General features: G+C 33.1%; 1 protein-coding gene and 1 long non-coding RNA gene across 2 annotated transcripts in view; one reads left to right on the forward strand and one right to left on the reverse strand.

The window, feature by feature from the left end:
• Positions 1-27,652, forward strand: part of LOC149486837 (uncharacterized) — a 332,103-nt gene that overhangs the window by 288,631 nt on the left and 15,820 nt on the right. The window lies entirely within an intron of this gene.
• LOC149486851 (uncharacterized) lies at positions 1,243-26,361 on the reverse strand. Its single transcript, XM_089697902.1, has 4 exons — positions 26,115-26,361; positions 13,570-13,707; positions 3,039-3,190; positions 1,243-1,355 (listed from the first exon to the last, which is right to left on the reverse strand). Exons 1-4 carry the CDS (start codon positions 26,279-26,281, stop codon positions 1,243-1,245), a joined length of 570 nt encoding a protein of 189 aa, XP_089554028.1. The 5' UTR covers positions 26,282-26,361.

The raw sequence follows: 27,652 nt of genomic DNA on the forward strand, positions 1-27,652 counted from the left end.
TTACAACCTCTACGGACAAGAAATTTCGATCTACATTGCTGTCTATTTAATAACTATTTTATATTTCTAGAGCTCGGCATTGGATAAAATGTAAAATGTGTAATAATTAAAATCTCACCTTTATATGTAAAAAGGATTGTTTTGTGTCGTTTTATTTATTCAGAGTTGATTGCACTGTTTACTGTAATTTGTATAATCATTTTAACAAGGAGATAATTTATTTTTGATTCTTATTTTTCATGCAGTGTATGTATTTTCTGTCAGACTGTTTTTATGCTAGCCTCACTAACGAACCGTATAACTAAGTTGTTACCACTAGACCTAAAAAGTTCTACCTCTGTTTTATGTATATTTCATTTTTGTTGTATTGTATCGTTTGAATCTACGTTTTCATATTATGCAAATAAAAAATAGATACAGTCACAATATTCCTTCTTATATTGCTAGCGAGTGAAATATTTCTGCATATATTCACATAATGTATTATGTTTGTTACCCTTTATACGTGTTAAATGTTTTGTTATTATAGTCAGGAGTTTGTATTACATAAACTTGTCAGAACTTATAAGTTTAAGTTGAAGATTCTGTGTACAACATGTACTTAGCGCAAATCCTAATTCAAGTTGCTTGTAAGTTTCGTGTCATACGTTAACGGTTATCTTTGATATTATTGCAGTTAAAATCACGTTTAATTAGTAAAGATATTTATATTTAAAAGTTACGAATGAAGAAATATAAGTATATAGTAGTAAATGAAAGGTATACTTCATAGTACGAGATCCCACAGCAGGATTAGTGCGTTCATCGATTTTTTGCTAAAATCCTTTGGATGATTAAACCTATTCATAATCTAAGTAATAAGTTTGTGTTATTTATCGGGACGTATTAATCGTGTGTCAATTGTAAACTAGCGTTAGACAGCTGTATGATGTATCATAGCCGCATAGTATCCAGATAATTGGGGCCTTTACCACAGATTACATAGCCTTAACCCTATTCCAGATTTTAATCTATCTCCTTGTCAAAACTCATTTGGATTTACATATTTAGTTGAAGGCTCTGATTTATAGTGATTAGTAACAGCCATACAATTAAGCATCAAATCTGTTAAATAAATAAATCATTTATTTCACTTAAAACATTTAACAAATTAGAGCGACCCAGGCTCCTAAGATAGTAAGAACTGTCAAACATCTTTACATTTTGATGTAGAGTCAGTATTTTTATTATTTCACGAAGAAACTACGAAAATGTCTTCAGTTCGTTCTGCAACAGAAAATACATAAGAGACGCCATTAGAGCTCCCACCGTCAGCACCTCACGGGCTCGTTTCGCCGTTTCCGCCAAATGTGACTCTAAACGACATTCACACCACATTCGCGAATTTCACGAAGTATTCTTAAATTATATGAACGTATGCTATTTATTTGGCGAATGTAGACATCATTTTCGTTAAGCACACATAGATTTGTTTTTCGTATTTATGACATGAGAGATTTCAATAAAGAATGTCATTTTGTGAATGTGATAGATTTTCCTAAAATATTTTAAGAAAGTGTTGATAAAGTTATAACTTTGTTAACCATAAAATATAAACGAGAACTAAGACAAAGAATAAATTAGCATTGTAATAAAGAAAAGAATGAAGAGACAAAAATTAAAATATTAAAACTATTCCCGCGGTTTCTCGCTGGAGCGTATTTGTCGCAAAGAAGTAGCAGGGGCTTTATTTGCATTTCCATATTATCAAAGAATTTTCTTTTCATTATTTCTATTTTACTTTTTTATTTGATGAAACTTAAAGTAAAAATTATAAACAAAAATTTACCACTCTCTTTAGCAACTGATAAGAAAATCCCTAAAAAATAATACACGTAGCCCGTAGCTCTACTTTATGCGTAAAATTGTTAATAAATTTACATTCTATTTTATAGTACACGATTGGGCGGTCGGAATACCTATATTTCTTCCTAAGCTATAAATCACATGACAATAGTTTCGTTTAAAGTTCACCTTCCATATAATTGTAGACATATAATAACGTATAATGACGTTTTGTTGTTAAATGTAAAAACTCTACAAAAGTAAATTTTAATAAGTAGGCATTCTACATCAAATAAATACTTGCATATTAATTCTAATCTTGTTCAATAAACTGACGAAATTTGTATACTTAACCCTTTACTGATATTGTAAATCTCTTACAAATCATATTTACTTTACCGTATAATATTCTTAGACAAAAACGACATCGTAATAATATTTTTATCGTACAACAATTTGCTCATTTTGTTACAATATTGTCAGCATTTGCGTTGCGGACTGAAACATAAGAAATAGCTTAGCACCTGAATAGAAAGTGCATCTAGGAATGCAGCAAAATGTTGAAAACAACGAAACCCCAAAGCTTTTAGTCGTTCTAGAAAGCTAGATAAAAGAAAGACGAATGGAAAATGTAAAATGTTTTGTAGAAAACAATACGGAAGCGGTACAGTTTCTCATTTGTGCCCTTATCTAAGTCGCGGGAGATGAATCTCATGTGGATGCGAGTGATATGATCCGGTTTTGGCGTATTCACGGATGAGGATACTTTCCCAAAGGATTCGGATAAACAAGGATAGACCCTTGTTAAATTTTGCTTGAATGGAATATCAATTTTTGTGTATTTATGGTATGTTTGAATAACAGTATAAATTTCTGATCCATAATCAGAACACGAACGAAAGAAGGCGAATAAAAACGATTCCTTATATTTTTACCACTTACACGTGATATTTTAGTGTATTTGTTAACGTTGCAATCAGTCAAAAATGATTTTGACCGACACACTTGGTCAAAAATGTTTTCTAAAACGGTAATATGCTTAGGCCACCTTGCTGCCGTGCTGCAGTTTCAAAGTGTGACGTGCTTCATTTAAAAAATCCGACATTTCAATAAAAAATCAAATCAAACATTGTTATCCATTACCGTACAGATCCATGGCACCCTGTATCGTGCTTATAGCAAAGAATGGTATCATTGATGTGAGGTCCACTAACCGGCCTGTCCGCGCTGCGTCTTGGCGCGCGGCGAGACGAGCGAGAGCGGCAGCTGCAGCGCGGGCGGGGGCTCGGAGCGGCGCGCCGACAGCGCAGCCTCCACCACCGAGTCGATGCTGGTCGAGCGCGGCAGCTGCTCGGTGCCTTCCCGCCTGCAAATCATATTACACATTTAAAGGGTGATAAAAATACGTATATAATACACTAGAGAAATTTCTGAGATTAGCGCGTTCAAACAAACAATCTCTTCAGCTTTATAATATTAGTATAGATTTAAAGGACAATGAAAATATAATAAATATGAACACATACTAAGAATAAGACTAATCAATATTTCAACATTTTTAAATATTTATTTTGGTCTTATTTTTATAACAAACTCGGAACGAAAAAAATCTATTTTTGTTCGATATTGATAACGGCAAGATGAGACGATTGAAATATTCAAAGAATCTTAAGAATATTCACTTTAAAAAACAAAGAAGAATATTAACATGAAAATAAGACAAAGGTTTTTAAGATAATACATATTATAATAAATGTGATTTTTAAAGGTTTTGCTCGATTTTTTTACAGCGATAAAGTTTTTTTAAAGTTCATATTATGATATTATCAAAACAATTATAATAAAACAAGATGGAAAAGGAAAAGGGAATTACATTTCCCGCAGCCGGAGGCCCCAAAAGAAACTCAGATATACTTAGAAACTACATTTAATGACTAAGGTGAGACTTTACACCCATGTCTGCACGATGCAGACCGGAGTCAAAGAATGAATTTATACATTTTAATAATTATAAAGACGTAAGCTTGGATGCTAACTCAGGGAAATCGGACTAACATTCTATTCCCGTGCGAACGGCGTATTCATCAGTTTCGTATGAAGGCAGGGCCGTAACTAGGGTCATTTAACAAAAATAAATAGCTTATTTGTACGAAAATTGTTAAGTATCGCGCGAGTGTCCGCACTTAACAGTTTTTATAAATACTTGTTATATGTAAATAATTTACTAAAGTATCAAGTAACTTTACAATCGGATAGTAATATTATGTAAATGGACCGGTTCTGTAAGTTGGCTTTGATTATTTCGCTGTTAATAATAAACACATAAAACTGCCCGAAGTCAGAATATTTTTTGTAGAAATAAAAAGGGTCGAAATATTTTCCTTATTTATCAACGTTCGAATTGTGTGAGAGATATGTCTGTTATCCGTTTGATTGACGTTATTGTTAAGTTCCCTTATCTTATAAAAGTCGTAAAGGAAAACAAACAATTTTCCATATCAATATTACTGCAGTATAATAACCGTAATCAAATACTCTTTAATTACGCAATTAGCTAAAGCAATACCATTTAAAATATAGAATCGTAAGCTAATGAAAGTAACAAAGCGAGCAGTAATGGAACAAGTTCATTGTTTTGAGTTCAAGGGACGATCATTGGGACGAAGGGATTAATACAATTCATTTGTAATTGTTATTTCATAATTGCTTTTAAGTTTTAATCTTCTACTTTTTATTTCATTAGAGTTATTAAATTAATTTGAAACTACAAAGAAAAGAAAAAGGATTTGAAGAATAGTATAGAAAGAAAAGTATTTTTGACGGACATGTCACAGGAAGATGATCTGTTGTGAATATTGATTACTATAGCTGCTCCGCGCGGTTTCTCCCCGGTGGCTCCATTCCTGTTGGTCGTAGCGTAATGATATATTATAGCCTATAGCCTTCCTCGATAAATGAGCTATCTAACACTGAAAGAATTTTTCAAATCGGACCAGTAGTTCTCGAGATTAGCGCGTTCAAACAAACAAACAAACTCTTCAGCTTTATAATATTAGTATAGATGAAAATGATGTTACGTATTCTACCTATCCTCCTGTATTTATACTAGATTTAAAAATATCTAATCCAAATGATAAAATTACTGTGTCGGATTTAGGTTCAACAAACTACATGGAAATCCTTAAAGTCGTTTTCAAGACACGAAAGACAAATGCAGAAGGATGTAAATCTTACACGAGATTTAAACCATAATACATTTAGATAAGAGAGATGTTTCACGAATTTTATTTATAGTTATTCGTAGTTACATAGAACTGAATTTTCATTTTATTTTTCTTGATACTACATATAATATTTACGTCAATAACTATAGGTATCTACAACATTTTGAGGAATTCTACAACACGAACCTAAATATGGAGTTTTAATAGATTTTGCAGTTATTGTAGTTATACTCTGAATTTTTGTAATAGTTAAACTGATAGATAGACTGACTTGATAATGGAATACTAAACACAGATATATGAAAATATATCTGTGTTTAGTATTCCATTATCTGCATTTGCAAATAAATTCGCGCAACCGCTAAAGGATATAATCCGTCTCTAAAGATATTATATTTTTGAAAGCAAATGAAGTCGAACAGGAAAGCGTTAGACTCTAGAGGATTGAAATTTGAAAACAACTAGTTTATTGGTTCGACGACTGCAACAATTGTGTCTCGAACAAACAACGTTAAGAAACAAACGGGATTTTATTACTTTTTGTTTAACGCAAATCTCAAAGGGAAATAGAGTTGTCTAACTATTTGACATTTTTAAAACTTCCGAATGTGGTAGAGCGTTTTATTTCAAGGTTCTTTGTTAAAAATTTAATCGTATCACTCTTTAAACTAAAATATATTTTATATTTGAACTAGCTTTGTCGCGTGTTTTCACTCACAGGCAAAAACACGAGCAAATCCGGTCCAAATAAACCGTATTAAAACCGTCGCAGATATTATACAGATTTTAGCATTTATATAAAAAATATAGGACGAGTGAAGAGTGACAATCTTAGCATTAGTTGTCACTCATGATTAATTTAGCAGTTAATTAACTGATATTACACTGCGCAACGGTAATAGTAAGGTAATGTATGTAGGGCAACTTTAATTATAACACGTTGCTGCGGTTAAGGGCGTCTTAAATAAAGTTAGTTACCTAAATATATATAGTTGAGTTTGATTCTGATCTAGTTTATTACTTATATTATAAATTAATTAAAATTCAAACGATATATAGACATATTACCTATATGTGTATATCATGTCAAATCTATTATTTATACTTAGATAATAAATACCTATTACTTACTGTAACGCTCAAGTAACTTTTATTCGTAGCAAGGCAATCAGGACTTCGAAATTAAAAATGTTACCGTCTAGGATAAACTCCATAGAAGAATATTGAGCAGGAAAACGAGCACCGTCAAATCTTTATCTTTACATATTCCTCATCAAAGGTAGGCTATGTGTTTCCATTCAAATTCGTCTCTTTGTACGCGATAAAGAAAAAAGTTTGCGGCAAAGTGTGCATTGTTCCAACTTCCAACCACCTTGACACAGAAAGCTTCGGTAATTCTTCGATGCAAGTCTTCAGATATCGACCCTGTAGTATTCGCTACTCAGTACTATGTAATATAGAGTCTGTATCAACTATCAATGCAACGGATGCTAGGTAATTGGTAATGGTAATTAGGATTCATTAATTGATTGTCATGGGTCATGGCCTACTTGCATGTTGTTGTGAATGTATCGTTATGTAGTCCCAAAAATAAGAAAACTGATAACTTTTCCGTTTATAAATACAGTCATATTTTATTTAGTTTAGTAGTCTATTATTGTTGTTTTTTTTTAAATACACTGTTCTTTTATGACCTTACACATTAATCAGATCAATATAACTTAATTCTTCTGAAGGTATTAATCATGTATAATTAATGTTATAATGAGAAAAAGTTCAGAGCGATAAATTCAACATAAGACAGTTAATAATAATTTAAAAGTAATCACCATTTATTTCAGCTGATCTGCCATCAACATAATAAGGAAGTCCAGCGTCCATAAAGCAAAAGGCTGTCAGTGACAAGATATATTATAGGCGTTTATTCGTAGATAAGTTTACCTTTTAGCAACTTGGTGAATAATGAGAGGAATTTCCTCCCTGTTGGAATAACAATGTTCCTATTATTCGCTGCGAAGTTCTGCTCAAAAGAATCCCGAGTCGGAGGTAAACTCGCGAGGATTCGGTGTGAATGTATTAAATAAGTTTTTACAAAAAATATTGTACTCACCGTTGACGCCGTCTGTGAGTTATTTTTTTCAGTTTCACGGCGAGATCTTATGGATAAAAATAACTTTAAGAGAATGGAATCTAGTAACAAAGTACAGCGGATTTTTATATCATAATTAAAACTTTTAAGTAAACGACTGAAAATTTTGATCGCTGTTGTATGCATAAAAATGTCTATAGACACGTATAGATACCGATCGATTAGACAGTGAAACAATTATCTAATTACTGATATAAAAAGTTTCGATTTATGCTCTTCACACACATTTTTATAACACTTTAAACTATTCATTTTTATAAATTCAAGGATGGACAACAAAACAGAGAATGCTTTTAATTGCAGTTCTTTGTGATGTTAAAAAGGCAGAAAGAGCACAATCCCATTTAATGAAACACAATATCTGTCGAAGGGCTCGCGCAGTCAGTAATTAAACGTCAAGATAGCGGCGTCACTGGCACCGACTGATTTACTTCCCATTTCATCATTATTCTTCAAGCCCTATTTATTTTGGCTGTGATTGCCTTTTAAAGTGATTTATTTGGTAACCGATATGCCTTGTGGAAATTATAAGTATGTTACAAATTATTTTATTATTAAGCAGATTCGGGAGAAAACTACTGGCGGGAACGCAAAAGTATACTAACCATATACTGGAGCGTAAGGAACATAATTATTAATTATGTATATAAGGAAGTTATACAGCATTTTTATATTATATACCGATATCATAAACAAAAGGATGTACTATTAGGTAGTTGTAACTTTGTTTTGTTTTTATCGAGAAGATAAAAAAATCTCACATTCGACACAACCTTTTGGAAAACGTGAAGAAATATTCTTGCACTGAATATATGGAAATGAAATATTGTATGAATGTAACCCTTAAATCCTTTTCCTTATTTAAAATTCCTTTCAAACTTTCAAGGAATTTCAGCCCATCCGAAAGCATTGGGATTAAAATGATTACCGTCCGCAGTTTAAGCCGTTAAAATTAAAAGCCACGCGAAAGAATTTCCCTAAATTATTTTCCTAGCGAGGAAGAATGAGTTGACAAAACTGCGTAGAAATGTAGCAGGTTACAGAAATAAAACTACCTATTTCATATTATGTAGTACACAATAGCTGTTAGTCACACAAAAGAGATTTCTGGACAATATCCACAAAGTTGGTGACTGCGACAAAATGCGTGATAGCTGTCGATTGAAATGACTCAGCTGAGTGACCACAGCACTCACATACGTTTCACTGTTATTGGACAATTTTCGCATCGTTAGTGAAGAAAAAGGAAGGAAAAAAATTGTAAATTTTTAAAAGACAGAATTACTGCTTGTTAATAAATTCAACGCTGTCACCCACATTGATATATTCCTACGAGTTATTGTTACACTATGTTATGGATATTATTAATTAATATAACTTTTTTAGAAATTCTCGATAAAATTTAAGGAACATAATTAGTGTAATTTTCTAGGTACATTAAAAAACTAATCATTCCTTTAGAAAATGAAAGTGTTGTCGGTCTAATCCTATTTTAATTAGTTTCTCAGCCATTATGTAGGCATTTTAATCAAAATAAACTAAAAAAAAAGATTACTTTTATAAAAGGCTGTTAAAGAAAGAACTATCATAACCACAGCACGCTGCTGGCGCGTCACAAAGGCTCACATTATAATAAAGATGGCGTCACTTCGCGTTATCCGATTACCATCTTGAATTTATTCAATAGATTTTTGATTTATTCAATTTTTTTTGCCCTAAAACCTTTCCACGACACTCGTAAGTACAATTTGGTTGACAGGTTTTTGTAGAGACGATCTCGTTGCTTTGTATTTTAGTATTTCTGAATCTCTATTGATATCCCAATTATTTAAAGTTCAAAGTTCATGGTACGAAAAGGCCATGTAATAAAGAAATTTAATAACCTATCTACATTGTCCAATGTACATCCTACGAAAAAACTATGAAATTAAATAAGAATATATTTTACAATAGTTTACATAAAATTGACTGTTCTAGTTCAGTTGCATGAACAAATTTTCCAAAGTTGAAAATTGTTCCACAGAACTAGTCAATATAAAAACCAACTTTAAACTTTTAGTTTGCGAGTTTATGTTCTTGTAAATATGTTAAACTAGATCTTCTATAAACAACTTTGTTTGTTTTCCATTCCTCCCTTGCCATTCCTTGATAAATATTAAATATCTATTTGTAATATTTTGAGAAAATATGGGATAAATGTCGAATAATAACTTTATAGCATTTTCCAATAGATTGAACTAAAAAATAGTTGTTGTTTTGAAAATTTATAAAAAATAAATAATATTTTTTTTGCAGTCTGACATTGACAAAGTCATTCTAATACATTATTCTATTGTTGAGTACAAGATCTAGAGCTTTTCTTTAACAACAGTTACAAATTCCCAAACAGGTCAATACATTTAGTGAACTATTTCTCAAATAGGAGTATTGTTAAACTTTTATAGACCATTTCAAATTGGACCACGTCGTAGACCGCTCTGTCTGAATAGCCGATAGAGCGTGTACAGGGCATTAGGTGCTCGTAGCGGTGTCGTAGCACCGCAACCGTAGCTAATACATTACGTTTCATTGCTACGGCTCTCTTGCGCGACACTGACCATTATCGGGATATATTGTTATGTTATTTGTCGGGAAACGGTTATTTGTGACGGTGTCAACGGGTTTATAGATTATATGATGTTATTGTTCGAATAAGATATAGTTTATACAAACTGCGAAGTATTGCTAACATGTTAGTTCAGAAAATAGTGCAATTCAATGTCAGTACGTCAACACATATTCCAATAGGTAAATTCTAGACAATGATGTTTCCGGCATCCATTCAACCTGCGCCTCCCGTCGCTCTCAGACACCTGCCCTCCGACGTCCCTCCTTTGATCGCACCCCCTCTCCATCAGACTACCTCAGAGGTGCTCGCTGTGTCATGCACAACACACTGAACTCCCTCTCTTATGAAAACCATTCAAACGTGAAGTACTTTTTAAATCTCATTTAATAGATTGCTTCTGGCACCGCACGCTTTTGACAGCGTGAAATTTGTTTGCGCAATACTTATTTGTTGGGTTCGTTTTTAATATACGCGTATTAATTTCTAACTGCACATTTGTTTCGAGAAAGTAATTGACATCGTTCGTTTGCGGTGAAACATAATAAATTCAGTGCAGCGGTGACCGGTGACCCCTCGAGTGACGTCACGGCGCACGAAGGTCGCTTTAAATTGAGACACGTTTTAATTAAACCTGCACTTTAGTTCCTAGATTCACAGGACTAACTAGCTCGTAATAGAATGTAAATAACAAATTATGACACGAATATAACAGTTACTTAGCGACTACATACATATAGATATATGTGTATGTATTAATTGTTATATGCTATATTAAAATACGTTTTAGTTTTTAAGTACTTAGTACTTACCTATAATATTGAACCTTACCTTAAATAAGTTGTTTATTTAAGTCGTAACCCGGAATATGATATTTGCCTTTTGATAAAATTAAATATTTATGTTTAGCGCTTATGTTTTTATTACTGCCTATTATTTAAATAAGTTGTTTATGCTTATAATATTTTGAAAGAGAAATTAGAATATTCAATATTACGCCTTTTCAGAATGGAATAGGTTTTTAAACAATAATAGTTTTATTTTGTTAACACGCGAATTATCCATTATTTAATATTTTATCTGAAACTATTGTCGCCAATCGCCCGTAGGTCTGTCTAGCCGCAGCCACGTTGAGCGTTCACTGATAAATGTCTAGAAACATAACAAAAAAAGAAACATAGATATAATATTTCAATTAGAACTCGGTGCTTGATATTGAATGTTTGACTGATTTTGGGCACTCACATAGATTTATAATAATAGGTGCTATTGAAAGGAAATAAAGTTCAAAATGATGATTAAAATTAATACATTTTTCTATTTTTATACGCGTTATTATACAGACTCATCTTGTTTAAGCACAGAACATTTTCATCTCAATCTCTAAGTTTTCCTCCCCGGGGAAATCACATCAAACGGCTAAGCCAGCAGAGAAAAAGTATACCATACTTAGCCTAACATTAATTTTGATGTAAAGTTTTAAAATAAAATTATAATTCTAATTCCTACGCATCTTTATTAATATAATAAAATTGATGAGTGTTTATTTGGTAGAATTAACTAGTGACCAGTATTCAGAAATAGTGCGTTGATATTCCAAAATTTACTAAATGTTGAATTGCTATTCAATTATTTATGTAGCAAGGTCTATATAGACTGGGGTAGAAGCCTTTGAAAATAATGAAAAGATAAAAAAAATCGCAGTCGGATGAAACCCATTAGAAAAGGAGGGGAATATGATAAAAATGTAAGGAAAAATAAATTACGGTCAATACGAGTTCGGGAAGCGGGAGGGGGGAGCTTTTAAGAGAAAAAAATGGTTTCTCTCGATTTCCGACAAAACTACAAGCCCTATAGAAAAAAGTTCAATGGCAAAGTTGTAGGTAATTAAAAGTTCTACAACTTTTGTATTCACAATTTTTTCACATAACCTAAAAATTTAGGTGAAAAATTCAAAAAACCAAGTTTTTGGTCTTTTATTTCTATCTACTTCAAAATTTATTTTTTTTCTACGAAATTTGGTGGAAACTTACTTTATTATGTCCCAAATACACTGTAATTTATTTGGTTGAAAATATTTATTTTTTCGCCTTATTTTGAATTAATACCAAAAAAACAACCTAATTTTCAATCGAAAAGTCACCCGTCAAAATATCAGCTTTTTTCAAAAACTTGGGGTGCCTTTTATTCATTGAAATCTCTACTTTCATATTGTGTAAAAAAAAATAAACACTACCATAGTAAATGTTCTCAGGAAATGCATACAAACAGTGTGATAATGAGCTTTTACTAAATCAGGCACACTTCTTGAACTCTATATCTTCTCTTGTATCGGCTTTTCGGTAATATTTCAAAAGAAAAATAATTATCTGTTCTAAGTTTAATATTTTACAGCATATTCAAAAGCAAAATGATGTCGATAAAAACATTTCAGGTAGTTCGAGAAGTGTGCCTGATTTAGTAAAAGCTAATTTTCAGACTGTTTGTATGCATTTCCTGAGAACATTTACTATGGTGGTGTTTATTTTTTTTTAAACCATATGAAAGTAGAGATTTCAATGAATAAAAGGCACCCCAAGTTTTTGAAAAAAGCTGATATTTTGACGGGTGACTTTTCGATTGAAAATTAGGTTGTTTTTTTGGTATTAATTCAAAATAAGGCGAAAAAATAAATATTTTCAACCAAATAAATTACAGTGTATTTGGGACATAATAAAGTAAGTTTCCACCAAATTTCGTAGAAAAAAAATAAATTTTGAAGTAGATAGAAATAAAAGACCAAAATCTTGGTTTTTTGAATTTTTCACCTAAATTTTTAGGTAATGTGAAAAAATTGTGAATACAAAAGTTGTATAACTTTTAATTACCTACAACTTTGCCATTGAACTTTTTTCTATAGGACTTGTAGTTTTGTCGGAAATCGAGAGAAACCATTTTTTTCCCTTAAAAGCTCCCCCCTCCCGCTTCCCGAACTCGGATTGACCGTAATTTATTTTTCCTTACATTTTTATCATATTCCCCTCCTTTTCTAATGGGTTTCATCCGACTGCGATTTTTTTTTGTTTCAAAAATTATCTACTCTAGTCTAATACATATAAATAATAATATAATATTACGAGCAATAGAAGTATATCAACGGAAATATGTTGTTATTTGTGGGAAAATCCGCGTTTCATCGCCTCCCACGCGCCATCTCTGCTAGTAATTCATAAGTAATTTATACACACGTTTTCTTCAGATTTGCACGAGTCTATAAGTATTTCTTTTATTTTGTAAACCTCATTCCTAATGCCTTTCATTCATACCTTGTACTTTCCGTTCATACCTTTTTCTTTTTTGTAAATTATCATCCATAAACACTTGTAAAAGTTTAAATGAATAAAAAAGTTTTGTTTGAGTTTTGGCAATCGACAAGTCCGCCTCTTGTCGTATACTGTACTTTATATTTTCTAAAGAGATTTTATTTTTAAATTCCACCAGATTTGCCTTCGCACACCAAACGCGGAGAGCCGCGTTGTACATAATATCCTGTTTGGTGTGCGAAGTTTGTAGAGACAAAACGTTCGAAAAAGTTAAGATCAGTCGTCCGTCTGTTCGTATCCTATTTACTGTGGCATAACCTCGCGAAATCCAACTATGAAGTTTCTTGCCGGTTCTTCTCCGTAGAAATTGATTTCCGAATCGATGGTTAATAATTAAATTATGTCTTGATACCAAATTGCTTCTAGAAGTGTAGTTGAATAAATAAATATTTGAGTTTGACTGACCGTTCCCAGCTGAGGCGTCGCGGCGTGGCGTCCCCGGGCGCGTCGTCGACCGCGGCGCGCACCTGCGTCAGCAGCCGCGCGATCCGCGACGTGGTGCTGCTGCCCGTGCTCGAGACAGAACCTCGCGGGGTGGGCACCCTGGGACAATGGAGTTAATCAGTAATTTATGCGTATATGTTGGCTGTTGTTGGATGTGAAATGAGGCAAAAAGCTTTGCATATTCATATAATATAATTATCAACTAAACATTAATAAACACGTCGTTAAGATAAAAACAAATAGATAGATTCAATTATGTTAGTGAACTTAGCAGATCATTTTTAGCAGATCAAAAAAAAATGTGAGTTCTTATCGCGTGCAGTTGAGTTCTACAGTTCCTGATACTTTTTAGAAATAGTTCTGGCGTTTTTACCTTAAAAAACGACATTTGAAAAAATGATCTGCCAACTTCCCGTAGCAGATCATTTTTAGCAGATCAAAAAAAAATGTGAGTTCTTATCGCGTGCAGTTGAGTTCTACAGTTCCTGATACTTTTTAGACATAGTTCTGGCGTTTTTACCTTAACAAACGACATTTGAAAAAACCCGACCTGGACCCGGCTTAACGTGATGCTAAGACGTAATGCTACGACGTGATTTATTTATTTATTTATTTATTTCATTAAGGATCACCAACATGACATACACTGATACATAGATAAAAGCATTAAAGTAATAACAATTGTAGACATAGTGCTGTCACAATTATAGGCAACCACCACTAACAATTAATATAACATTAAATCAAAGACACACAGTCTGCAGCTAGCTGCAGATTAGGTAAAAAGTATACATATACATAATACATAAATCCAATTTTGACGGCAAAATAATCAATTAATGTTAAAATAAAACTACATATTTTGATCAACTGGGTTTTGGTAAAGGTTCAATCGAGAGCAATTCCTTTTTAAATTTATGTACAGTGTTTGAGAAAATGTCAATAGTCTTGTTATTGCCAGAAACTATATTATTATATTCTTTGGTAAGGCGAGAAATGCCTGAATAATGGCCTAGATTACTTTTGTGGAATTTTGTATGGAACGGCATATTATTAGAATGTCTAGGCAATCTGACTGGAACTTTAAAATTAAGCTGAGATACCAATGACACACAATCGATTGAACCATTCACCAATGGTGATGCTACGACGTGATGCTACGACGTGATGCTACGGCGTGATGCTACGCTGAGATGCTACGGCGTGATGCTACGGCGTAATGCTACGGCATGTGTTACGGCGTGATGTTACGGCGTGATGCTACGGCGTGATGCTACGGTGTGATGCTACGGTGTGATGCTACGGCATGATGCTACGGCATGATGCTACGGCGTGATGCTACGGCGTGATGCTACGGTGTGATGCTACGGCATGATGCTACGGCGTGATGCTACGGCATGATGCTACGGCATGATGCTACGGCATGATGCTACGGCATGATGCTACGACATGATGCTACGGCGTGATTCTACGGCGTGATGCTACGGCGCGATGCTACGGCATGATGCTACGGCATGATGTTACGGCATGGTGCTACGGCATGATGAAATATGACATAAATAAATTTTCTAGTGTTTCATTTTACGCGAGTATTTCTAAAAAGTATCAGGAACTGTAGAACTCAACTGCACGCGATAAGAACTCACATTTTTTTTTGATCTGCTTAAAATGATCTGCTACGGGAAGTTGGCAGATTATTTTTTCAAATGTCGTTTTTTAAGGTAAAAACGCCAGAACTATTTCTAAAAAGTATCAGGAACTGTAGAACTCAACTGCACGCGATAAGAACTCACATTTTTTTTTGATCTGCTAAAAATTATCTACTACGGGAAGTTGGCAGATCATTTTTTCAAATGTCGTTTTTTAAGGTAAAAACGCCAGAACTATTTCTAAAAAGTATCAGGAACTGTAGAACTCAACTGCACGCGATAAGAACTCACATTTTTTTTGATCTGCTAAAAATGATCTGCTACGGGAAGTTGGCAGATTATTTTTTCAAATGTCGTTTTTTAAGGTAAAAACGCCAGAACTATTTCTAAAAAGTATCAGGAACTGTAGAACTCAACTGCACGCGATAAGAACTCACATTTTTTTTTTGATCTGCTAAAAATGATCTGCTACGGGAAGTTGGCAGATCATTTTTTCAAATGTCGTTTTTTAAGGTAAAAACGCCAGAACTATTTCTAAAAAGTATCAGGAACTGTAGAACTCAACTGCACGCGATAAGAACTCACATTTTTTTTGATCTGCTAAAAATGATCTGCTACGGGAAGTTGGCAGATTATTTTTTCAAATGTCGTTTTTTAAGGTAAAAACGCCAGAACTATTTCTAAAAAGTATCAGGAACTGTAGAACTCAACTGCACGCGATAAGAACTCACATTTTTTTTTTGATCTGCTAAAAATGATCTGCTAAGTTCACTAACATGATTCAATTTCGCTTTCAATCGTAGTGTTATAAGATTGCTTTAATTTTTTGCTTTCACGAGATGAAATAATCGCTATCGAAACTAAAAATACTAATAAAATTTATTATGTGCTATCGTGTAATTTTCTATTAATAAATAAGTAACTGTCTGTAATCGGAAATCTTAATGGGTATTTACAGAAATGTTAGAAAGTATCTAATATTAAAACATCTCAAAGTAAATACCAATAATTGATACTTCGCTTTCCGTAATTCAAATCATACCCTTGTGCGGGGTTGCTCTACAAATTGGAAAACTTTCGTCAAAAGGACTAAAACGTAACTGAGTTTAAGCTTCAGCAAGGCTTCAGCGTTCAAAGTACGTCAAAACTTCTGTGACTTGGAATTAAACGTAATCTAATTATTGGCATTATTGTGAATACATTATTATAGGTATAATAATATCCCGCTGACTTTCTCGAGTACCTCAACTTATATAGCACATGAGACTCATAATATGTCCTTTGAGTTAGAATTTATAATTTTATCTGGAATAATAAGTTCGTTAGTGGTTTAGCTCCGGTTAAATTAGATCGTATTGAAGCAGTCCATTGGGCCTTGTTGTTATTTGAGTGGACAGACATATTCTAGAATATTCAGACTGGAATATAATAAAAGTTATATTTATTACATATTGTTATTTTCTCACTACTACTAGGTTTAGTATTATATTATCTGTGCTACTACAACATTTAAATACATTTTCAGGTTCATTAACCATGTTCACTGATTAGTAGATTATTGTAAATCAAATATTATTTGTTGTAAAATTATACACAAGCGATGGAATATTTGCTGAAAGGACATAAATTTAAATAAACGCTTTATCTGTCCTGTGGGAGCAGTAAATATAGGAATCACTAAACTTTTGCATTTACGACCGCTTTTTGATATCCGTTCGGGACTTATATCATTTCTGACTGGAATAAATGTTTGGAAATATCACATTCATAGCATATATTAGTATCATAATTGTTACGAAAGAATCATGTTCTTACTGAAACTCTGATTTAAATTGCATATTATTCTTTTAGTTCTTCAATAAAAGATGCATAATATTGAAATTAATATTTTAAATAACTTGTATATTTTTAATTTTATTGGAAATCTCATTTATCAGTTCAAAACTAATATCATGACATAATATTATATAGTGTTAATTATGTTTTCCTTCATCTGGCTGCTGGCAAACTAGTGAATATGGTAATAAACACGAAGCGAGTTCTGTACAACAAATTTGACGAACGCGTAATTAGCTATCCTAGTTCCGTTGGTTCTTCTTTGTTTATGCCGTCCCACATTTTGTGTGTATACGAAAATTAATTCGTAAATTTAAGCGTGAAGAGGAAACATTTACAGTATATTTGATGAATGCCATCGCTTGCTTTATACTTTTAATAAACTAGCCTTACCTATATTGTATTGCTCTACACGTTTCACGTCAAAACATCTGTATTTAAAACCTGTAGGGTGCCTCGTGTTTATTACTTACACTGTACATTCAGAACATTATCTTATATATAAAATTCTCGTGTCACAATGTTAGTCTGCATACTCCTCCGAAACGGGTGGACCGATTCTCATGAAATTTTCTGTGCATATCGGGTAAGTCTGAGAATTGGCCAACATCTATTTTTCATATGTACCACGGGCGAAGCCGGGGCGGACCGCTAGTATTGTATAGAATATAGATAGATACAGCGCGTGATAAGCATGTCAACCCTTATTATAAAGCAAGATCGACTGCATCATTCTTTCACTGTCTATAAAATATGTCAAAAGTTGGTTCATATTTGCCCTCGAACTTCACAGTTAATGTTTAACTGTCTAGACGAGTAATTAATAAATGACTCTGACTCTATGTCAAGGAGCTATATGGACTACTACGAGCGGTCATTAAAACCCCCAAAGTTGTTTCCCCTGTTAATGAAAACATATCAAACTAGCCGTATATGGAGCTTTCAAAGGCCAATAAATAGGTGTGTCGTAAAGCTTTGGGAATGGGCTCGTAAAGACACCAAAGGATATGAGGTTTTTACGGCGCTTCCGAATAACTTCCAAACGTGCTGATATAATTACTGCGCCAGAGGAGCGAAGACGAATGCGTGCTTATCGTGTTACCTACACTGTATGAGAAACATATGGCCAATATATTTACCTGGTTGTGGTAATGATCGAAAGTGCTATTTATAATTATATCTCTGAAAAATCTTTTATTTATCATGTAAGGTATTGTTATTTAAAACACACTTATACCTTTTTAATGTTAAATAAGATTTATGAAGCAGTTTGCATCCATTACTGATTGAATAAGAGATAAAAATTCTAATTAGTAATTATGATTATAAGATACATACCTATATTTAATTTTTTACAATAGACATACATTTAGTTTAAATGAAAATGATTTTCCATCAACATTACCCATAAATTAATTATAATGTAATTACCAATTAATATCATGCCACAGATTAAACGCTCTTATAATATACGATCTACAATTGGAATAATTATTTACTCCCACATATTAATTGGTGATTAAACTGAAGTTTAAATATAACTTGTTGAAACAGCAAAGTATTTACCCCGCTTTGTTCACATCAAACGAAATTAATTGCTTCATTTCAATTTTACCCGGCGCGGCGCCACTGGGTAATTTGGCTATTTAATGAAATAATGTATGATTCAATTGTATTATTATAGTGAATTACTTTTTGGCATTTTATTAACTTGATAAATATACTTATGAATATTTTAAAATATAATTTCTGTTATGCAAATTATTAAGTACCTATCCCTTCATTTAGATTTTGTTGGCTGAACGATTTTCATTTATACAATTGAATATTATATATTATATTACACTCGAATATTAAAAGAAAATATATTTTCTCATGAAAAGCGGTGAGAAATCGTAATTCAGTTTAAATAAGACATGTTAGTTCATAAGATACATATGTAGTGGTAATGTAAGGTCGCCTCAGACAGAACTAAGACCGGTCTCAGACGAGATGAGTTCCACTAAGCCCTTAGCCCGCATGTAGACAACATTGGGGAACTAGTAAATTAACACAGTTAAATGGAAGTTTCAATGAGAGTAAGTAAGTACTAAGAATATTACATGTTTGAAGATTACTTATAAATTACAATGCTTGAACAGGATATGATTAAATTTAGATTATCATTTATACGTTTATTAAGTGTATTAATACTGTATGTGATTATTCTTTGAGGAATTAATCACTTCTCAAGTCAATTTGTAACGTCATGATTTTTGTCTTCAACTCGATTTTAATACGAATGTATACTAATATTATAAATGTGGAGATTTTTTTGTTCGTTTGCTTGAACGCGCTATAATCTCAGGTAATAAAAAATTTCACTGTTAGTCCATTTATCGAGGAAAGCTCTATGCTATGCTATACTATCATCAAGCTAAGGAGCGGAGGAATGCGAGTAAAACCGTGGGGCACAGTTAGTATCAAAACGATAACCATCAGATAATCTACCCTATAATAACCAATTTGTCTTTATAATTATTAATCGTCAATAAGCGAGGTTAACTCGGTTGGCGCGGTGAGCCGGCTGCGGCTACTTATACAATATTTACCGACACCATCCTGCCGGGATTACGGGCCCCCGCGGGACCACTCTCCGTCAAATGTTTCTTGTCATTATTTTAATAATTTCAGTTTATTAAAGTATATTTTAAACCTAGGATAATATTAATACAAAAATGTCTACCAAGCGAAAAATTATAGAGTTTATTTTGTTTTCTTCATCAATGGATGAATTTTTAAAATTGAGAATAAGTTCAGCCCGTAGAATAGCTTTCGTTAAAAAAACCACGAAAAGTAGAGTTAATAATTACCTAACATATTATAATAATAATAATAAATCTTTATTTCACCTTTTGATTGTACAATATTAAATATGAGGCTCTGGCTCTCTTGCTAGGCATAGCCTGTCTTTAGATATTATCATCAAAATATACAACCTCGCATTTATAATATTTTAAAATTTTTTGAAGCTTTAAGTACAACGATATAAAACGCAGTACTATTTATGTAAAAATATTCATGTAATTAATTTATTCATTAAATACCCGCACAATGCTGTAAATTGCAAATTTGTCCTTTGTCCGTCCGAACGCGATATTAAATTTTACACAAAAGCCGAAAATGCCGCGTTATACCTTAATAATATTATGGAATAAATGCGATAAATAATAAACATATTACAGGATTTTAACGAAAAAGAAAATAAGCACACATATAACAATACACCTAAAGCAATAGAATAATCATTGTCTTAGTCATCTCTATTACGATTTCAGTACGACAGTGCTCGGAGAATGCTTTTAAATAAAAATGTAGCTTCAACTGAAAATAGGTCATTCAATAAATTTAATTCACTTGGAACAAGTGTAGGTTCTGTTTGAGTTCCAGGCTCCGCTCGCTACGTGATTCCGATGGAGCCATTCATCAGGCGCGCCCAACGGGATAAATGTTATTATTTTAACTTTCAACGTTCCGATGATTTTTATACTAACATTTTTGGAGTTATTTAATAATTGCTGCTCGCCCCGGTTTCGCTCGGATATTTTCATTACTACATGATATTTTTGTCATACCAAAATGAATAATTAAATTGTTTCAGTTGCATTTATTTATTATTTTCTATCAGCCTGTTGTGTTCATAGTTTAAACTTAAATCTATCATTAATCTAAGTAGCAAATAGTTTAAGGAACCTCGTCTCCGAAGTGAAATGATTAATTGTTTCAGTCTAAGTTTATGATAAAGCTATTGTAATTTGAATATATTATATCCAGAGGCAATTCATCTCAATAGTTTATCTACGGTCAATTATGAAAATGCGGGAACAATACAAATAGTTTGAGAGGTAATATTTATTCAGGAAGGAGTTTCGAATGTCAGTTCCATTGAAGAGAGTCGCCCACGTGAATATTCACTTATAGCTGTTAAGACCCGAAATATGGACTAGAGGAATACAATTGATATTAAGTAGTTGAGAAGTATCCCGGTTCCCGGAAAGCTTTCCCGTAATTGGCTCGGATTTGCGCGGAAAATATTTTCTTTTATAATAACTCTTCTTCGAATAACAAGCGACGTTTTTCTTTTCATTTCTATTGTTGTCATAATATTTTGAAAATAATTTCCTATTGCGGGATAAAAGCGAGCTTATAAAATATTAGGTTACGGGATTATCTTTGATATTGAAAATGTACGCGAAATACGAAAATACCGTATTAAATAAATTGCTTATTAATTGCTTTAGAAAACATCTGAAGTCTCTTCAACGATTGTGGATTATGGCCTACGTTTTAAATTGCCTTCTGGCATTTGTACGTTACTACTATTGGGTATTGTGGGGCATTGGAAACGAAAACTTTATTTACGGAGTAAATTTTTGTATACTATGATTAGAAATGATAATAAGTAAATGACATTCAACTCAATTTACATTAACGTCTCTTTAACTTTAAGACATAATTCTGCCAAAATAATTAGGAATTCAAATTTCCGCGAAAAATGATTTCCTAAAATTATCCTGAATTGAATAAATTAACCTTAAAAACACAAGTAATATAATTTACGTATAAACGAAAGGAACGAAACTAAATTGAGTTTATGGGTGTAAGGGCGGAATCGAATCACGTTCCAGACGAATATGCAAAAGAAATCGTCAGACTTGAGAGACTTTTTGGAATATAATTCACAACGTTTGTGTTCGTAAAATGTATATTTTTTATTCAGGTGTAATTTTTTTTTGTTTTATAAATTGTATTACTAAATAAAGTCATCTCGTCTAATATACAATCGAGTCTAGTTCAGCCGATCATTCAAGCCGATCGATTAAACATAACATTATCTATGCAAATTGCATCCATCTCAGTAAAACGTTTAATTTTCCCTTAAGAAAAAGGTTTTTATTAAATTTATTTATTTATAAACGTTTACGAAGCTTAACTTAGCAGCCTCTGAAATACGAATTTCAAGATCGAGTTAAACGCAGGTACCTAAATATTTTATTTATCGCGGTCCGGTCAGTTCGGTTCAGCTTTTCCCATTTATCGGGAGCGAGGCGCAACAAATCCTCTCAGTCGTAAAACGTATCGTCTTGTTATTTGTACTCGATATATCGATATTACATAATCGTGTTTGCTGCAATAAACCGACGGCCGATGGCCTCTGGGCTCTGATACATCAAACTTTATGGAATCTTTACTGTTTTGTACATGAAAAGCTGAGAATACACCCGGCTGCAATTGCATTCTTACGACTTCCTTTTTAAGAAGGGTTGGTAAACGTTCATCTGATGTCACATATTTCACATGTTTTGGTGTCTCTGATTAATTCTGTCTAATATACGTATTTCATACTTAAAAAAATTATGATAATTAATTAGAGCAGTAAAAAATATATTATTCTAAAATTAATACAAAATTACTGATTTATAAATCAATTTATTTATAAATGAAAAGCGTGTAATAATTTCGCTAACACTACATCAATCATACGTCAGAAAAAGTTGGCTAGTGGCAGCCATGTCTTTCATCGAGCTGACACGGGCACTCGCCACTCACCAGCCCTCGCGGTCACTGCCCCCTCTTTATAGCCCTCTACACTTGCCTCACGCGAACGTGCCGAGTGATGGCCAATACATACTAATTCAGAGACACCTAATGCACTTGCAAACACTTATGATGAGAAATACGAATTTATTCGTATACCTAATGCGTTCAAATGTTTGAGGTAAAAGCTCCTTTATTTTAAAGGCGTAACTACCATATCCAATGTATAGGATCAATGCCTTTGTCATCGTTTGTAAATTTATTTGGAAAATCGCTCATTGCATGTAGAAATTGTTGAATTCTCAATACAAAATAACACGAGATATCAAAGAACAGCAGCAAATATATGAGTACACTTAATAGCCCTTTCACGTACACCATTTTGATTTCTTGGCAGAAAATACATATTTTACAAAAGCTGCAGTAAACGATACTAATACCAATGAAGTTCACAATTTGACCTTCACAGCAAATTACGCGAAAGAAACAGAACTTAGCAATTTGGTTCTTGAGTTTATTAGAGCTAAAATGTGTACAATTTAGTGCATTAAGTCTTGAGTCCCCTGCGCTCGCTGCATGCAGTCTACATAACGAGATAGAATTCCCTCAAGCTTCATTTCAACTTAACTGCAACACGGTAAGAAATGAAAAACTCTTCCTCGGTTAATGGGCGGGGTTTAACATTTATAAGTTTCATAGTTCGTCTTAAAAGCTTTGTGCTCGAAGATTATAGAGTTACAACTCGTTAGCTTTTAATAGAGTATTTATTATGCTTTTCTTTGTAGTGAATACTTGCATAGTTGTTATACCAGCCAAGCCACGTCGGTTTGTAAAGAAGACGTGATTTTCTTTGTTGCTTTCAAACTTGTGTGCTTGTTTATATTGTTATAAAGCTTTCGACGATACGAAGCTGAATTTAAACTTTACTGACATCAAATATATTTTCGTATACAGTTACACTGAGTAACTGCAAGAGCTTTTATTTTTTTCTTACATCTTTATGCTTAATGAGATAATTTTCATTTCTTCTCGTACCTAAAGTTAACCTTTATCAATCCATGAATGATAAGAACCGACATGAATGTTATTACGTGGTTATTACAAGTCAGTGAACCGTCAAATCAATTATATCTTTGTTATGAATCCATGCTAATATTATAAATGCGAAAGTAACTCTGTCTGTCTGTCTGTTACTCAATCACGGCTAAACTACTGAACCAATTTTCATGAAATTTGGTATGGAGATATTTTGATACCCGAGAAAGGACATAGGCTACTTTTTATCCCGGTAAAATGACGCAATCCCGGAAATCCCACGGGAACGGGAACTATGCGGGATTTTCTTTGACTGCGCGGGCGAAGCCGCGGGCGGAAACCTAGTTTGTTATAATTTGAAAGTGGTCAAATAATTAAAGTTTATATATATTTTGAAACTTTCACCTGTTTAATGTTTAATTATGGGCACAATTTGTACTGCATTGTTACCATGGGATCTATCCTGTCGTATTTGCTCAGAAGGTTCATTTAATGGCTATTAATATCAATATGATAATAATGCGTGTTCATTAACATTTAGTTATGTGACGTGACACAAAATTACGCGACCTTTGATATGGGGTGATAAAGAATTAGTTTTTTTTAAATATCCACATTCACATTATCTAATTAGAATTGAACACACTCAACTGACACAAGAACCGGAAGCTTTATTCTTACGAAAAAGTAGGTACTCATTGCGCAAAAAAAATACAGTGCAAATAAATAAACGCATTGCATGGTCTCTACATATTAGCAGCTGGCAACACATAACACAATTAGGTAAAATAAATGATCATCTGAATTCCACGGCAACTCCCAAACGTGTCACGCGTCACGCGTCACGCTCCAGTCTCCAATCATTTTCACTTCACACGCGCTTTTCCACATTCCTCGTGAATATGTGCTCAATGTTCAGTGGCAAATATTTAACATGCTGAGTAGGCAAAGTCAAGTTTTAAAATCTGCTTATAATGTACACATACAAGTTATAAGTGTAATCTAGACTAATTAGGAAACGGAATAATCTTATTTCGCTAATAATTTCAAAAGTTCTCAATAATAATTTGAAAACGAATCACATCTTTAATCAAAGAAATCATAATCCCTCATAAATACAGCAGTCATTGTAGAAGTATAGCTGAGGTTGCAGCTGGAGCCTCAATAGGAATTAACCCGGTGCCTTACCGGTAAGGCTCAATAATCCCCAACTCGACCTGGATTAACTGTGGCCCTGAATCTCCGGGATACACACATTAAATACTTTGTATCCTGATATTTTGCAACTCTCCGATATACCAAACAACATTTTCGATCCTTATTTATCGTGGGATGTTTAATCTCCATTTATAGAATGTTTAAGTATTTGCTGTGTCAAAATATCAATTATGCTATGCCACCATAAAATTATAAGTGAAAGTTCATATTGATATTGTGATTTATAGAATTTCTTCGGTTTGTTAAAGTTTAGCGAAAGCTTTAAAGGTCAGCTTAGTATTGTCTAAAATATTCCGTATTATTACTTTCTACTTTTATAACTTATTTCATAATTTATTTAATGCGGCAAGTTATAGCTTTGTTAGTATCCTTTTCCGAACGCGTACTTTCAGGTCTAAAAAATAACGATTGCGTATAAAAAGGCTTTTAAGTATTTAGCAAAAACTAAGACATAATGATGGATAGACGGGTCTTTTGAAGGATTAGTGGTGCGAAATTTTCTGATAATTACACTTTTGCTTTGAAAGAAATTCGGTTTGCAAAAGTAATTCTTTCTTGTACCTTGATATTTGTGAGTTGAGTATATTTATAGATAGGTACTAGCGTCGTTTATCAATGAATATAATCCTCATTTAAATAGGCCCAATTACGAACTAGGAACAGCAAAATATTCACCTAAAGTTAAAGTAAATTAACAGCCGTGTCGCGGAAGTTGCCTGATCAAGTCTATAGATTCGGTTTAAAGAGCGATCTTCAAGAGTTAAATCACTACATAGTATAAAACAAAGTCGCTTTCTCTGACCTTATATGTTCCTTTGTACGCTTAAATCTTTGAAACTACGCAACGGATTTTGATGCGGTTTTTTTAATAGATAGAGTGATTCAAGAGGAAGATTTATATGCATAATAACATCCATTAAATAGTGGAGAAGTACTGTTATTTTTGAGGTTTCTAATGTGATGTCGTAAATAATTACATTTTTTCCGCTTACATTGCAAACGCAGGCTGAACCCTACGAGTTTTATCAAAATAATGTACTAAGTATTGTACACATTGAAAAGGTCTACAGAAAAGTCCGCGATGGTATATGTCTATCTCTTATGGATAACCCACAATAACTTTTTTTTGTCATTTACTTTTTACGACAAATAATTAGGAAATTGATCAACTTATCAACTTAGTGTATTCACCTGAGTACGAAGCCATCTCGGTCGTCCGCGAGGCTGGAGCGCGGCGAGGCGCCGAGGCGGCTGAAGGCGCTCTTGCGGCGGCCGTCCTCGTCCTCGCGCGCGAACGAGATGCGAGGCGCCGCCGCGCGCAGCCCGCTCACCTTGTGCGACACGCCGCGGCACAGCATCTGGCTCTGGGTTAGCTCTGCGGACCGATATACAGATAAATGGGTTTAAAAAAATAAATAATTTGGAAAATCCAAAAGTGCACGCCTCATAATTTTTTTTAAATAAATATTTATTAATTATTATTTTTGTTTATTTAATAACAATTAAACCGCATCGAATCAGACCCTGAAAAATGAAAGGGTTCTATTCCTGAGCATACTCAAGCGTAAGAGAAAAAAAAAGACTCGATTAGTAAAGTATTTCGGTCGCTATCGTGTTAACAAGAAAAAGGATCCGCACATACAGACACACGGACGTCCAAGACAGAACTTTTTAAACTGTTTTTTAACTAGTTTAAATAACAAAAATGACATCAAAAATATCATGAACGTTAAAAATAGTGTTTTTTCTTAATATGTGTGTGTATGTATTATCTTACAAGTGCAATGTATGATACATAAAGACATTTTAAGTTTGAAAAATCAGATGTTTTGCGCGAAGTGACAGTAGTACCCACCTCAACGCTTCGCTTATGAGGCGTGCAATAAAATAAATCTTTATTTCACCTTTTGATTGTACAATATTAGATATGAGGCTGTGGCTCTCTTGCTAGGCATAACCCTGTGATAAGATAGCCAGTCCCTTCCCTTAATACATCTTGATCTTAAAAAAAGTCATCTTTAAAAAATATTATGTAATGGGCGGTAATGTAGATTATGCGTTACAATAAATGTGATCGAGTTTAATAAGTTCTTCTATTATTTTAAAAATATATTTTTAAGTATTTTGATATAATATATTTCTGTGTTAGTATTTATTTCGTATCATTGTATTACGTTCATTAAGGCCTAAATTGTTTCAGCTAAAGGTCACAAGACATTTATTGACTGTTAGGCGGGACGACGTTCGCCAGGTCAGCTATAAAAAAAATCGACTTTGTTACACCACAAAACTATCACAGCTAAAACCATTAAATCTAGATATTCAAAAGGCTTTTCATAAAACGCAACTTATAGAATGCTCGGAGGTTGTTTGTAACGTGCAGTGCGCTGAGGCTTTAAGGAATAAAATTGGTCGCACAAACAGAATTCTTCGGAAATAAATGTGTAGTATTGGATATAAAAGGTGCGCATATAGAGACGTCGGTAAATTTCAATATAAGGAGAGCAATAAAAATTCCTCTCGCTCGAACCCTTCCACAAATATTTGTCGTCTCGACAACACCTCGTCTTTGTAATCCTAATAACGTTTTATCGGCAAATTTTTGTGTTCTTCTACACTTTCTGTTAGAATAATATTATTGTGTGCTACTTGGAAAGGAGGGACGATATTATAATAAACCGTGCGTGGATTTTCTATAGACCGATGTTTTTGTATACTGTGAGTTACCT

This window comes from Colias philodice, chromosome 8 (assembly GCF_061535455.1).
Source record: "Colias philodice isolate Cphi_HAF_F1 chromosome 8, ilColPhil1 Martin Lab GWU primary, whole genome shotgun sequence".
NCBI classification, from domain to species: Eukaryota; Metazoa; Arthropoda; class Insecta; order Lepidoptera; family Pieridae; genus Colias; species Colias philodice.